This window comes from Alternaria hordeiaustralica, assembly GCF_023758085.1.
Source record: "Alternaria hordeiaustralica strain BMP 2776 chromosome Unknown scaffold_8, whole genome shotgun sequence".
NCBI lineage: Eukaryota > Fungi > Ascomycota > Dothideomycetes > Pleosporales > Pleosporaceae > Alternaria > Alternaria hordeiaustralica.
In genome coordinates, this window is record NW_026056780.1 from 470,142 (window position 1) to 484,714 (window position 14,573).

The 14,573-nt window shown below is 54.5% G+C and overlaps 1 protein-coding gene across 1 annotated transcript; it reads right to left on the minus strand.

Annotated features, from left to right (window-relative positions):
• Positions 1-10,400: 10,400 nt before the first annotated feature.
• On the minus strand, positions 10,401-13,757 carry J4E84_005026 (uncharacterized protein; the record flags this gene model as incomplete). The annotated part of the gene is made up of 1 exon (XM_049387626.1): positions 10,401-13,757. The coding sequence occupies one exon, from the start codon at positions 13,755-13,757 to the stop codon at positions 10,401-10,403; it is 3,357 nt and encodes a 1,118-aa protein (XP_049244604.1).
• Positions 13,758-14,573: the final 816 nt, after the last annotated feature.

A 14,573-nucleotide genomic window follows, 5' to 3' on the forward strand; every position in this document is an offset into this window, starting at 1 on the left:
GCTGGGTACCTAGATTCGATTCTTCTTTTCGCATTATTTCTCGCCATGCTGACTTGTACATCTTACTAGGTACGGCCGCGGCTACGTCCAAGGCGGACAATACGGCTTCAGAAAAGGGAATTATGATGAAATGTACGATGGATACCAAGAGGGTGCCGATTATGGATACGACAACATGTATCAGCAAGGTGCTTTTCACGGTGATATGTATAATCGTTATGGGGACTACGATGACTTCACTGGTGGTGGCATGGGTGGGTATGGTGGGTATGACGACTTCCACGGCGGATATGGGGGGTATGAAGGGTATGGCTACGGGGGGAATGATGACTATGGTGGAGGGTATGATGGGTACGACGATTATGGAGCGTTTGGCGGTTATGGTGGTCATGGTGGATATGGCGGATACGACTATTACTGAGATCTCATGAATAGTCGAGTACTGCGTTTGGACTGTTAAAGACAGCCCACGAAATTCTTGCTCGATATCCATAGCTTCATTTGATAAGCAGAGCGAGCTGAATTGATGTCAATCATTGATCTCCAATATCTGTCATCCTTTAGCTCAGGTACTGAGGTATAGTAATGCAATGTTTTCTATTCTCTAGCAACGAGTGTAGTATGATTTTCTCCCTTTTTTCTACATGCAAGCATCGTGATAAGGCCCTAAGGGCAATAAGGAGTGTGAAGAATCGAATGCTACTTCTCCGATATAGTCCATAAAGACCTCTGCACTGCGACCGGAATCCTCATCCTGCTTTGCGTCTTCTGTACACCTCTGCCGGGCCGACGTTGAAGTACGATGTCTTGCTGGCACAGATATCGGCATAAGGCCGAGTGTCGGCGCAGTCGCATGCAACATAGCACCTGCATGTAAGACGGCAAGCCAGGTTGCAGGGCGGATCTGATCCAATATCGATATCTGTGCTAACGCACTGGCGATCGCCTTCTTTGGTCCTGCTGACGGAGCGCACTGTGGGTCGGGCGACCCCTTGTGAAGCATCTTGCCCCGTTGGGTGGAAGAGAGGCTCGCAGCCAAAACGTGGTACGTACCCAGTAGGAATAATTCCTACGGTATCATAAGACAAGAGATCAGTCGTATCCGTTATTGCCAGTGCCTATCTGACTGGCGAAAGCCGTAGAAACGCTACGAGCATCGTCATCCTCAAAGCCACCAAGTCCACTGCGCAGGCCGCGACCGGCACCGAAGCCAGTGCCAACGTTAGGACCCTGGCGGGTAGTCTCTACGTAGCGGTTGAGACGATCAGACTGACTGAGGGAGGTCGGCTTGTTGTAGTCGTTCAAGCTCAGGCCAGACAGGCTGATACCGCCTGGTGCATCGCTGCGAGTATCGGTAAGCTCGCTAGCGGCGACCGACTCACCAGCAACGCTTGCAGGTGCGCCGTTCTTGCCCTTACCGTTGGGGCGACCAGGAAGAGGCCATGACTCCTGGAAGTTGGAGAACATGGGAGGGTAATTGGAGGGAACACCGACACCACCAAGAGCAGAAGAGTGGACTGAAGAGACGTCATCTGGGATGTAGCCGACAATTGAGCCGTTGTCGTTGTACTCCTGGCGGGGCTTGTTGCCGTTGAAGCCAGCCTGACGACCGGAAGTCATAGCATTGGCGTGCTGGTAGGCCATCTGGTAGCGCTGAGGACCACGGTAAGTCTGCTTTGGGCGGCTGAACTGCAGAAGCGAAACCTGCAAGTTGGTCAAAGGACCCTCAACAAGGCAGTTGCGCTCCTTGAAGTGAAGAAGAAGGTAGTGCCATAGCGGATGCTTCGAGAGGACCTTGGGGTTGCCCAGAATGACGAGACCGTACTTGGCTCGGGTCAGGGCGACGTTGAGACGACGAGGATCGCTCAAGAAACCAATACCCTGGTGGTCGTTGGAACGGACACAAGATAAGATGATGAAGTCCTTCTCACGACCCTGGAAAGCGTCGACGGAGGCAACTTCGACTTCCTTGTAGTTTTCCTTCTTAAAGCTGCCTGTTGCCTGCATGGAGCTGACAACATAACTACGTTGACCTTCGTATGGAGTGATGATACCGATATCGCCAGGTTGTACACCTGCCTTGAAGAAGCGAGTGACAATCTTTTCGACGTTCTGAGCCTCGGTACGGTTGAGGTAGGATGTTCCAGAGGCTGAGATTTCTTCGGCACCGAGGTTGGACCAGAACATCATAGGGCTGTCGACGACGGGCCAGGGGAAGTCGACATCGCGACGGATGCGCTCCTGCATGGTGACACCGTTCTGAAGAGAACCCTCGTAGAACATGTTCGAAGGGAACTCGGACAGACAAGGATGCATACGGTACTGAACCTGGAGGCGAATAGGAGAGCATCCCAGAATGACGAGACGCTCAAAGAGAGACTGGTTGAGACCAGCTGTTGCGGCCTTCTTGTTCATGATGACAGGTCCAAGTTGCTGGTGATCACCAACAAGCACGACCTGCTTACATCCTAGTACCAAGGGAATCATGCACTCTGGCTCGGCTGACTGTGTCGACTCGTCGATGAGGACGGTGCGGAACTTCATCTTGGAGAGACGAGGATCACCAGCGCCGACGCAAGTGCAGCAGATGACATCGGCTGCGTTCAGAATCTCGCGCTCCGCTGCTCGGGTAAGCTGCTTGAACTTCTTCTCATCTTGGCTTGACAGTTCACCGACATCGCTCTTCAACTGGTTCAACTTGTTGAGCTCGACGTTGGTGTCGTTCATGCGGACTTGCTCGTGGAGGGAGAGGAAGCCGACAGGAGATTCGACATCCTCCCTAGACTTAGCGGTGACACGGACAGTCTTCAGCCCAGTAAGATGGATACGTTCGCACAGCTGGTCAACAGCGACGTTGGAAGGTGCGCAAACCAGGACCTGGCTACCGCTGATTTTGCAGAGATGGTAGATGATGGTGGCTGAGGTGACAGTCTTTCCAGTACCAGGAGGACCTTGGATCAAGCTGAGTGGCTTTTGAAGAACACTCTTGACAGCGTTGATTTGACTGGCGTTCAATTCAGGAAGACCTGGAACGCTGAACTTACGGGGAATCTGGATCTTCATGGGCGCGGAAGCAACCTCGTGGCCGAGAAGACGATGGAAGATGTAGCCTGAAACACTCATCTCGTCGATGGCAAAGGTCTTCATGGCATGTTGCATGCGGTCGAACGAGGTGGCCTTCCAGACGTAGTCGGCGCTGAAGTTGTGGGTGCACTCGGTAGGGACGGACTTGTGGTCGCCCTTGGTGCGCAGCTCAATCGTCACCTCATCGGACTGGTTGTTTGGGATCTTGATGACATATCCAACGCCTTCCCAGTGTGGACGGAGTTCTCCTGTATAGCGCAGGCGCATCTCGTCGCCGACTGCGAGCTTGACGTCGCCCAGCTCAAGCTTGGGGAGGATGAAGCTGGCCGTGTGCTTGTTGTTCAGGGCCATGTCCCAGCGAACGACAAGGTTGTCCTGCGACTGCGACTCTTTCAGCTTGCGATCATAGTCGGCCTCGATCTTGACTAGGGGACCAAAGACGTTCTGGTATTGGAAGGCGTCATCGTAGCGCAGCAGGACCTTGGCGATAACCTCCTCTTGACCAGCACCCTTCTCAAGGTCGGCAATTGTAGCATTCGCGTTGTCCTTCCATAGCTCTTCGAGTTTCGCGATCGTCTGGGGGCTGAGGTGACGGGCGCGGAGCTGCTCTTGGTCGCTCGGGGCAGGTACGAGCCAAGGCAGGAAGGAGCGGTCCTCAATGAGCGGCTGCCAACGCGACACGTCCCAGTTCATGTCCTTTTGCGAGGGCATGGAGGCGCATGGCTGGCGACATAGGAGGACGACGACGGTGTCTGATTTGGCGGGGATGAAGCCGAGGAGGAAGACGTTCTTGGTACCGCAGTTGTAGCATTCGAGCGTCGTGTCGCCGAGCGAGGAGGCGGGGTGGAGCTGGACTTCCTTGTGACGGGCGCGGACGAGATGGTTGATAATATGCGAGGAGGACGAGTTGCCACGAGCGCTGCAGAACCACTTGCTGCAGGCGAGACACTTAACGACGCTGCCGGCGTTGTGAATACCACAGTATGCGCCTAGTCGGGACATTAGTATGCCTCTCATTCCCTCCCAAACCGTCATTACCTACAAGCGTGTGCTGGTAGCTCGACCTCGGCGTCTTCCGCTCGCATGGCAGACTGGCCGTTGCGTCCGCCGACTGGCATACTGGCCATGCTCTCCAGGTCGTCTTCATCGTACTCTTCGTCATCATCTGCGCGTCGCCTACGCGAAAGACCACCGCGTGCAAGATCGCCGTCGAGAATGCCCTCGTCTACGTCACCGGCGTTGATGGTGGCAGCCGAGTCGGAAACCAGGTGGTTGCCCATGTGCGTAAAGGCGCCCTCCATGATGAAGGTTCGCGTCCAAGGCTCCTGCTTTATTCGAAATTTGTGGGGTCGGGATCAGAGGGTCGGGGGCAGTTGCGGCCGGAGGTGTTGTGGGTAGAGTATGAACAGGTCGACTGCTCACACCATTTCCAGCGGGAGGTTGTGTGGTAGCGCTTGGCGTGTTTGCGCGCGCAAGTGGTGGTGGCGGCGAAAGATTGTGTCTCAAGGTTGCAGCAATTCAGCGGGGTCGGAATGTCGGAGCACAAGGCTTAGCGCGTTTCTTACCTGAGGCATCGCTCTTTCCTTCACAAGACCTTCACTCCGCGTTCAAACACCATAGCTCGAGTCGAGTCTCTTTTCTTTCCCCTTTGTCCGCCCAATACCGCCATTCTATATACCTCGTCAGTTCAGGACCCGCCTCTGTGGCAGTGGCGCTCTGCTAGGTTTCACAACGGCTTTTGATCGTCACTGGAATGACCTGCAGCAGAGCCGCATTAATGGACCCTTTATTCTAGTGCCAACGTCTTTCGTACGGATGTGTCGAAACCATACACCCTCATGCACACCCTCTTGGAGTCTTTACTTGCAAGGCTCGACATAGTGTGAGTTGAGGACTACTTTATTGTTACTCGACTATGTCCACCATAACCGTCCACGGCTTTCACCGATTGCTCATATTTCAGAGGATATCTATCGGGTTTATCGCGTACATTTTCTTGTATGACGTCAAACGCAGCGGTTGGTATGATTTTCTTCTATGGCACTTTGCCCAAATGCCAACCCGGAGGTCTCAACAGTCACCCCATCTCTCGCTTTCGCGATGACCGAGTAAGGGCGCGCGGCTTACGTTATCCGAACACTCTATACAACTCGTAAAGCTAGGTCTTCGCGACTTGCAGAACATTTCACAAGAGCGAACGGACAGGGACGCCATCGACGACGTTTGCCAACTCCGGAACAGCACTATGGTGGCTACAATTTGTATCGCAATTCACAAGCAACATGTAAGACATAGTCTTGCATACTACCTATTTGCTAAGATATAACAGTATGTATGCAGCGACTTGGAAATGCGACACAAGTTTTGGCCACCCCTGCTGACAGCTCTCCTACGAAGCGAGCTTTTCCAACCCCCACGTCTGTGTAACGGTACAACGTCAATGTACTGATACATGACGATATATTCAGTCTCTTTACATCGATGCTGCGTACTGCCGACGCAATACGATGCCAACCCGCCGAGCACTATCGCCGGAGAGCATCCGAGTGCCCCACACCTACTCATTGGAAGTGGCGGCAGCCGCAGTATCCACACGGGTAGACTCGTTGGTTCCAGGAGACAAGGCAACAACGTGCCGCACGGGACTGGCCGAATGATCGATCACCGTTTCTTTACCTCATGCGGGGTGCAGTCTTGCGGCACGACTTGCATGCGTTTCTACCACTGGCATTGCCTCCAAGCCACATGCGCACACTGTATCAGCCAGCCTGCGATATAGTTTTAGCAGGGGTGGCGTTGCCTCCAAGCTGCAAGCCACTACTTCATGACTTTGCTGCATGGACTCAGAGAGCATCGCGAGGTACGTCGGTCCATGTGTATCGCAAATTCACAATATCTAGCGAAAATGGCGTGCGACCCGAAATACGTAAACGGCGCATGTTACGACTTGGCTGAGGCATGAAACTTCTCCGTATAATGCCGCCAGGCTACGTGTACACGTTTTGGTCCACGCGCAGCTTACTCCGTCGCTTCGCTGAAGGATAAGGCCCCAGACTATTCGATATTACGGCGGGCTGAAGGAACAGGAGTGAAGCAACATGATCGACTGTACCGCGCCAATGACATCTGGCGCATTGAAAACTACGCCATATGCAGCCGGCTCGAACAGTCGTGTCATAGATAACCACATCAACATTATCGAATGAGCTTCGTACTCAGAATGTCGATCGACACTTGGGCCATCAGAATCAATCACTCTATGTTGATTGATCACCTACTCGCGGCACTTGCGGCTTCAAGAGGTGACCAAATATACCGGCTACCTGGATATATGTTAGTAAGCAGTCTCTTCTCTGACCTACAATGCCTAATGAGACACGAAGATCCCTACCACCGTACTGCAGAACAATCCGAAGTAGGTCATCTCGTCATTATCGCAATGATAATGTCACGCATCTGCAAGCCTCCTGCTAGTCAGCAGCTTATGCACTACGCTCATCTCTCAATCCGATATTTCCGACAATGCGAAGCGAGACACGGCACCATTGAGCTTCATGTTTAACTCCACATGCATATACGATCTCACATCGACTCCATCAGGCGTCGACTTCCTGCACCTTCATCATGCAGGACGCCTCATTCACAAGATCAACAGCCCACCGGAAGATTTCACATCTGACCGGCTATCAGTTCATGCGCCGCCCCCACAAGAAGTACCACGTTGTTCAGCGCCTGGTTCGCATATCCACTGTGGGACCCTGCTTGGTGAAGACTTTGATGAAGAAATCTTGAGTAACCGCGGCTTGCGCCTGCACAAGTTGATCGGCGAATGCGAAAGGCGCGGGAAGGACATTCCAGCCTCAAGTCAATGGCTTGACGTTCGATCGGAGTACGGCGCCACGTGCGGTAAACACCACGCTGCAAGCCTCGCAGTCAAGGAACAGAGTGGATACCCAGCACCTACCACCGAGTCGAACGCGCTTATCTCACAAATTGCGGAGTTTACCAATTTCGCAAAGTCCTTACATAGAACAGTTACGCCCCGCAGAAGCGAGGTACCCATACCAAACGCCCCGAGGCTCGTGCGAACTCAGAACTCAGCTTAATGCTTACGAGAGAATCGGAGCATCATGTTCACCGATCAGAAATCACGGTGACACAAATCCGATATGCCTCACCTTTTCGAATCTTCTTTTTTCGGTGCAGCGAACATCCACTCTCAGCCTCGTGCATGCTGCAACCTCCGCAATAGATAGTGTAATCGGTCCTACTCCACGGTCATACAGCATCGTAAACGCAAGGCACAACACCCACCTGCCTTTCCCGCTGCTACATACCCATCACACAGCATACTCGTGACATGTAAAACACATCGGATCACCATCCGAGCAAATAGACTTTCGAACAAATCACGCATGGCAGTTCTCAGCTCCGCATCCACCCGCCTCGCAGGGCAGTCGTACATGAACACGTACATGAAAGCTCGGCCCCGCAATCCTTTCCAAGATTTTCTCGCTCAAGCGACAGTCGCATTCGTGATAGCTCTTGCCAGGCGAGCCATTCACGTACTGAGGGAGTGACATCCACATCGTAAATGTCTCGCATATGTTCTGCATGCTTTCGCATCCACCATCTCCGATGCCCAATGTGTGCCTCAAGCCCAAGATGTCCTCCGAGAGGTTGCGAGCAGAGCGCCAGCAGCGGGAAACCGAAACTCTACTTACCTAACCAACACGTGCCCTTGCCTACCTACCCGCGACATGCGTGCCCTGCGTGCGTGCGTACGTGCAGCGAGACTTAGCAACACCTCACGCCGAAGGAACGCTGCGTTGCGCTCGGACACTACGTATTGCGTGCATGCTGTGTAACATACTATACATATATACACATGGCTCATGACTCGGTACATGATCCAAGCCCATCTGCATGCTGCACACTGCTCCGTAGTAATCCACGGCCATAGGTCAGAAACGGGAAGGAACGAAACGAAGGAAGGTGGACGAATGCGCAGAGGAGAGCGCACGCACAGCCGCAAAAGACCAGAGTTCGCGTCACACAGGCACAGCCGCAGGCAGGCAGGCAGCAAGACTATTGAATTTTGACTCGTCTTCGTATATTTGAGCTTGAACTTGGTTGAATACGCCATGGAGGTTGTGTAACGTTACCGCGGTGATCGGATCGTGCCGTCCTGGTTCCGCCCTTGGATTTTGCTTTTTCGCGTGTCCGCCAACTCGCAGCTGCCAGCCTCGAACGGTTCCTTCCATACTTTCGGTACGGAGGCATCATCACATCATCAGTACAGTAAACACCAACCATCGCGCATCTCCATCCATTCGCGCAAGGCCCACTGCCCAAACCCAATCTCTTCTTTCCCCTTACCTCACCACTTGCCTCACTTCCTGCTGGCCAGCCTACCTCTCCCACTCAAATCCATGGCCCAGTCCAGCCTCTGCGCCCAAACCACATCCGCAACACCCGCAAGACCGGATAGTGGCTTTTGCGTTCCCGTGCTCTGCGGGGAACTTTGAACCCACACTTCCGTCCGCCTGTCGCTGGGAACCTACGAAACCAGCGAGCGAACAGCTCTCGGGCGGGCATGCGTGCGCAAGGTTTACACTTTTTTGCTTTCACAACCCTACCCGTGCGCCACAGCGGTCCAGATCGACGAGCGGCTTTTGCTCCTTTTCTATTTGCTTTTTTGTCAACGCCAACTGATTAAGTGGCTAAACTTGTGGTTTTCTCCGCACGTTAGCTAGAGCGGTACAGTACGGTACTGTTGGTTGCAGATGCAAGTGCATAGTGTTGTCATGATGTAGTGAAAACGGGGGGTGCGGAGTAAGACGTGTTTAGTGCTGCATGTGGAGAGCGAGTGTGGGGTGTGTTGGCAGACAGAAGTCATTCATTCATTTTCGCGAAGAAGCTACTGCAATAGTAAAGCGCAGCTGTAGTGTGCGTGCGGATGGTTAAAAGCTTGGAAGAGAACACGAGGTTAGGACGGAAGCTAGCCACGTCAACCACGGCCGTGGTGGCAGGCAGAGGTTAGCTGGAAATGTCATTGTTCAAATTACCATGTCTGCCGTGCGCATGCGTTGCGGCGGCCTTATGCGGCTCCGAGGAAGTGGTTGAGAGGGAGCGTAGCTCGTGCTCTCGAGACGAAGATCGTGAACGGCTGCGTCGATCGGGCTGCAAGGCCAGCCCGCTCCCAACCCATCGCCCCTTTCCGCCAGTTCCAGTCCAGCCAGTCTCCTGAGCGACGGGAAAATTTATTTTCTGTAGTAATCATTCACGGTGGTCAGAGCACGGAAGCATCGAGAAGGAGGGTTGTGTGGAAATTTGACTTCCAAATCTGCGCAATCGTGGCGCTGAAGCCGTGTGGTATCATTTCTAAATGTTTGTTGAGTGGTATCTTCCTGATGATTAACCTTATCCCACGCCAATGCCATGCCCATTACCCACAACAAGCCAAAGGGCCAAAGAGTGAACATGCGCCAATGCCCACCCCCTCTTCCTTGCAAGACTAGCATGCAAGACCGGGCCGGCCCACGTATAGAAGTGAAGAGAAAAAGATTGCACCAAACCATGTCCTGCATCGAAGCGAAATTGATCGTCCTCTATCGGAAGGAGGAGACGAAAGAAAGAAAACAACCCGAAAAGTCAACAGCCGACTGTCCATGCGAAAACCCCGCACCGCAGGCTCGGCAATTGAAAACAATGCTATGCAAAGCAGTTTTGATGTTGTCGTAGCGTCGTTAAGAGTTTGCTAACAAAGGAAATAAGAGAGAACAGTAGAAGCTTTGTACAGGTAATGATCGAGCGATGAAGCTCAAGAAGCAAGTCTATGGGATATCGCCAAGATGCAGTAACTAAGGTCAAAGTTTGCTCGCCGGCAGACTATCCTTGTTGGTCCCCCATGGTTGAGTGTTGCGCCGATGACCGATGTGAAAACAAAGTATTGGTTGTAGAAACGGGTATATGCTAGAAGCGAAGAGTGGGATGAGGCGATCAGTGTCCAAGAGGACACATGATCAACGATAACTTTTGAGTGCCGAGGCCAAGTTGCGGTTCGATGGAGTTTTGATAGCCGTCGGAAGCGGGCCTGCCAACAAAATGCGGTTGCGCCAGGGCGCGGTCTTTTGATTGAGGATGGGTCGGGATTGTTTGCCGTGGCCCTTGTCGTGGCGCCAGGCACCAATGGAATATGCCGAACCGGAACGCCGTAGGATAGCAGAGTAGAGGTCGGTATGGATGAAATGTATGATACAAGCTGGATCGACGCGTGGCGCGTCGTCAGCTGCAAGCAGTGGCGTCATGCTACGCTATCGCTCGAATGTGCTTGAGCGACTGATGGAGTCTAGGTCGGATTCGCGCGACTCGCTACCCGCGCGTTGCTGTTCTTCCTTGCGCTTCCTGCGCTCGCTGGGCGCACGGCTGATCAAGCGCCTCACGAAGCTGCGGCTTGCCTTGGTGTTGGTGGGCTCTTGAAGCGGGCTGGCAGGCTCAATGGATGATCCGCAAGAAGCGTTGGCGGCAGGCTCGGGTGCGTCGACAATGTCCTGCTTCTTGATCTTGCAGAAGAGAGTGGAGAACAGGTATTGCTCGCCATTGCTGTCGTAAAGCGGGAGATGACGGTAGCCTTGCTGGATGCTGTTGAGCTTGGCCGTGAATGTAGCAAGAGGGGCGTGATTGGTGGTTCGGGCATCGAGCGAGTTCCAGACAGTCCAGCGGACGAAGACAAGGCTGGGGTACCTGGTCGTAACTGTCATATCAATCTCGTTGCCGAACTCGGGGTTGTAGCCATTGCCTTCTACGATGCGTGTTCGCTTGCGCAGGGGGTTGCCGATGCCAGAGTGGCCATTGCGAGCAGATGCGTCCTGTCCGCCGATACCGGTGGCATTCGCACCCATGTCTTCGGCACAGTACATCTCAAACTCAACATAGGGGTTGATGTTGGCTTCCTGTCCGAGACCGCGGGGGCGCGGGAGCTGTTGAGCAGAGATGATTTGCACAGTGAACTTGACTTCCTTCTTAGGTGCCTTCCTGTGACCAATGACTGGAGTCTGTGACTCAAGACGAAGAGCAGCTGGCTTCAGCACGTAGCCGGTGCGGTCTTCTCCACCAGCAAACATGGCCTCGTTCAACTGTTGACCGAGATCATAAGTTTGCCAGTTCAGCGCAGCCATCTGGACGCCGCGACGCCAGAACTTGAGGGGATCAAAGTTGGACGAGTTGATGCGGAAGGCGTGAGGGTAGACGCGCATGAGGCAACGCATGTTATGCTCCTCAAGCAAGTGCTTCTCCCGGGCTCCGGGCTTGGTGAGCTTCTCGAAAGCGCGCTCGTTGATGGAGAAGACATGGTTGAAGGTGTTTGCATCGATGCTGCCAAAGTCGGTGAACTTGACTCCTCTTGTGTAGACACCAAGATTGCCGAGCTCTTTCGTAATGTTGCTGGTCTTGGTCTTCTTCGGCTTACGGCGATCATCTACTACCTCAGCAGTCTCAGCAGTGGTTGCATTGGGGCTGTCGCTGTCTTCAGCTGAGCTCACAGCTGCGGAAGTGGGTAGCGTGTTGTTTGAAGTTCGGGGTGTTGCCCAGAAGGATGCTGCTCGCTCTGGTGGGCTCATTGAAGGCGGGCTGGAAAGAAGAGGCGAGTTCGGGATGAGGTTGTCGTTCAGTATCACGGGTCTCGACCACGGAGAGCTGAAGCTGCGCTGTCTTCGGGAGGTGATCTCGCCCATGAGAGCCCTGGTGTCGATTTCATCGCCAGCAGCACGCTTGACCTTGATGAGAATGCGGTGCTTCAGCTCTTCTGGTGAGGGTAGCGACTGCGACTCAAAGTCTAGTGGCTGGAGAACCAATTTGTCACCAAACTCCTGCATCATGATTTTGACCATGGCAGACTGTTGGACCGGAGAGCAGTGCACCTCAAGCGAGAGGATGACTGGGTAGGGTGATTCTGTGAAGGCGTACTTGTTGATGACCTTGATGGTGTCTTGGAAGAGGATGCTCTTGGTCAGCGTGCGGCCGTGCATGACGACCGGAATGTTGTCGGCGCCATCCCAGCAATCGATCTCAAGGCATCGGCAGCCCTTCTGAAGCGCGGTAATGTACGCCTCAGTGCTTGATTCGCCTGCAACTTGACGGCCAAGCAGGTAAGTGTTGTGTGAGCTGGAGATGTAGTACTCGTTCAATGGTCGGTTGAGTTCCTGTGGCTGGCCGGCTGGCTTGAGGATGGAGTTGGCAGCCGAAGTCAGGTATGTCTGGAAAGCGGGGAAGTTCATGGCCAATGGTAATGGGACCTCTCCGCCTTCGGTCGGAGTAGCAGCCATTCTGGGTCTTGTTGCACGTGCAAACTTCTCAAAGGTGTTGGTCCAGTATTCGAGATCGGCGTTCACGTCTACGCCTTGCTCGCGCTGCAAAAAGTCGAAGAAAGTGTATTTGTCCATCTCAATTTTTGAGCCAGACGTGTAGGTCTTGTAGATCGCCTTGATGTCTTTGCGCTCCTTGAGGCGGCGCACAAAGTACAAGAATTGCGATTGATTTAGTTTTCCAGCGTCGAGGGTATCGGCTTTTTGGAAGTAGGCGCGAAGGGTGGCTTCGGTGCAGTTGATGTGTAGACTTCGGCACAGCTCGACGGTGCTGGGGAAGTCAAGTGTCTCGTCGCCCTCGCCACGCTTCTTCATTGCGCGTTGCCAGACGAGCTTCGCGCTCTTGTCGGCAAAGCCCAAGAGGCCGGCCATCAGGTCGATGCGGTTGCGCGACACAGACTCGAGCGTCTGAGTCCACATGTTGAAGATGCCAACGTCAGGCGCAATCAAGTGCATTGTCCGTATCCGGCCCTTGGAGCGTGTTGTGTCGGTGTAGACAATGGTAAACCAGTAGGGGGCCCAGTTCTCGGATAGGTTGCACTCTTCCCGGTAGTGCTTAGCTTCCGGACCTGAGCGGATCTCTTTGACATCGTCGATGTAGAAGGCTTTGGAGGGGCGCGAGGAATCCCAGAACACCTTGGCTGATTCCAGATCGAGCCGCAGGTTGATCTCCTTCTTCTCCTTCTTGGTAATCTTTCTCAAAACGGTGCCTTGCTCGAGGCGCGAGTTGCGTACGGGGGCGACGACGGCGGCGTCTGGTATCGAGCTGAAGCTGGGGGTTGGGTGTGAGATGCCGAGGCCGTGGATGGGCTCAAAGGGGTCTTCTACGGCTTCCTCCTCTTCAAAGGCGTCGAAGTCGGAGATGCCAGTGTCGGCGTCGGCGGCAGTCCTGCTGTCGCTGCGGCGGCGCATGATGACGGGGCCGGAGCTCTTGTCGCGCTGCGCAGACGCATTGCCTCGGCGGAAGCGACCTGGAATGCCCTGCGCGCCGCGGCTCACTCTGCGGATCAGACCTGGTCCCTTTCCTAGGGCCTCGGCCATGGCTGACGGTGAGGACGTAGGCGGCGACTGGACGGGTGGTGGAGGCAGGATCGACTCGGGCAGGGTGTAGGAGGGAATGGCCGGCAGCGAGGACGAGACGGGCACCATGCCCTCGGGCGTGGACTGCAGGGAGCCATTGAGGGAACCATTGAGGTACGAGGCCGTCAGCGCGGGACTGGAGCGGGCGGGTATGGTGATGGCGCGTCCGAAGCTGGGCGAGGGCGAGGGCATGCGCGGTCGCGAGATGGCGTCGTGCAGCAGCGACATGGTTGGTGGTGTGGAACAAGCAAGAGGATGTGACGGGGCGGGCTAGTAAATCTTCATGGCGCGGGCCGTGGTGAGGGAGAAGGAGCGTAACGGCGAGCGGGCGCCTCTGGGTAATAAAAGCAGTCAGGATCAACAGCCTGCTGGGTCCTGGTGGAAAAGCGTAGGCTAGGAGCAGCTTCGCATCGTGAGACTGACGGAATGCGTTTGGGCTATGACGAGTCGGGCTTGGGAAGCGCGCGCTGCGCGAAGATGCAGACGCAGGTCAGCTGGGATTACTGGAGAATTGACTTGCATGCACTCTGCATGGATAATTTGGGATCTGAGTACTCCGGAGCAGTCGTGGGGGTTGCAAGCGAATCGCGTCGGCAGACCAGGGCGGGCGAAAATCAGTCAGCGCGCGAGTGGGCGCTGCAGGAAATGCGGAGAAGGGTGTGGTGAGGCGGCGTATCGTGAGTGAGGTGGTGGAATTGGTGGTGAATACTCGGTGGTGTGAGGGTCTTGTGCGTCTGCAATTGGGCGTAGTGTGGATAGCTGCTGGATAGTGTGCGAGAGGAGTGGGCTGTAGGGCAGACAGGTAGTAGTATATGGGCAACGGCTGCGCTTGGCGGCCGTCTTTGGGCCAGGAACAGACAAGGCGCTCACCGAATTTTCAGCTAAATCTTACAAGCACACGATTATCCCTTGACTCCTAGTCATTCGGGCTTCCATCCGCCTCCGCTCAATTCGGGCTCCGAGGGCACTTCCCTGTTTGTCTCCTGGCCTAGCGCTCGACTGCGAGAGCCGCGACACTGGTTAAGGCCCCACTGAGCAACGGTG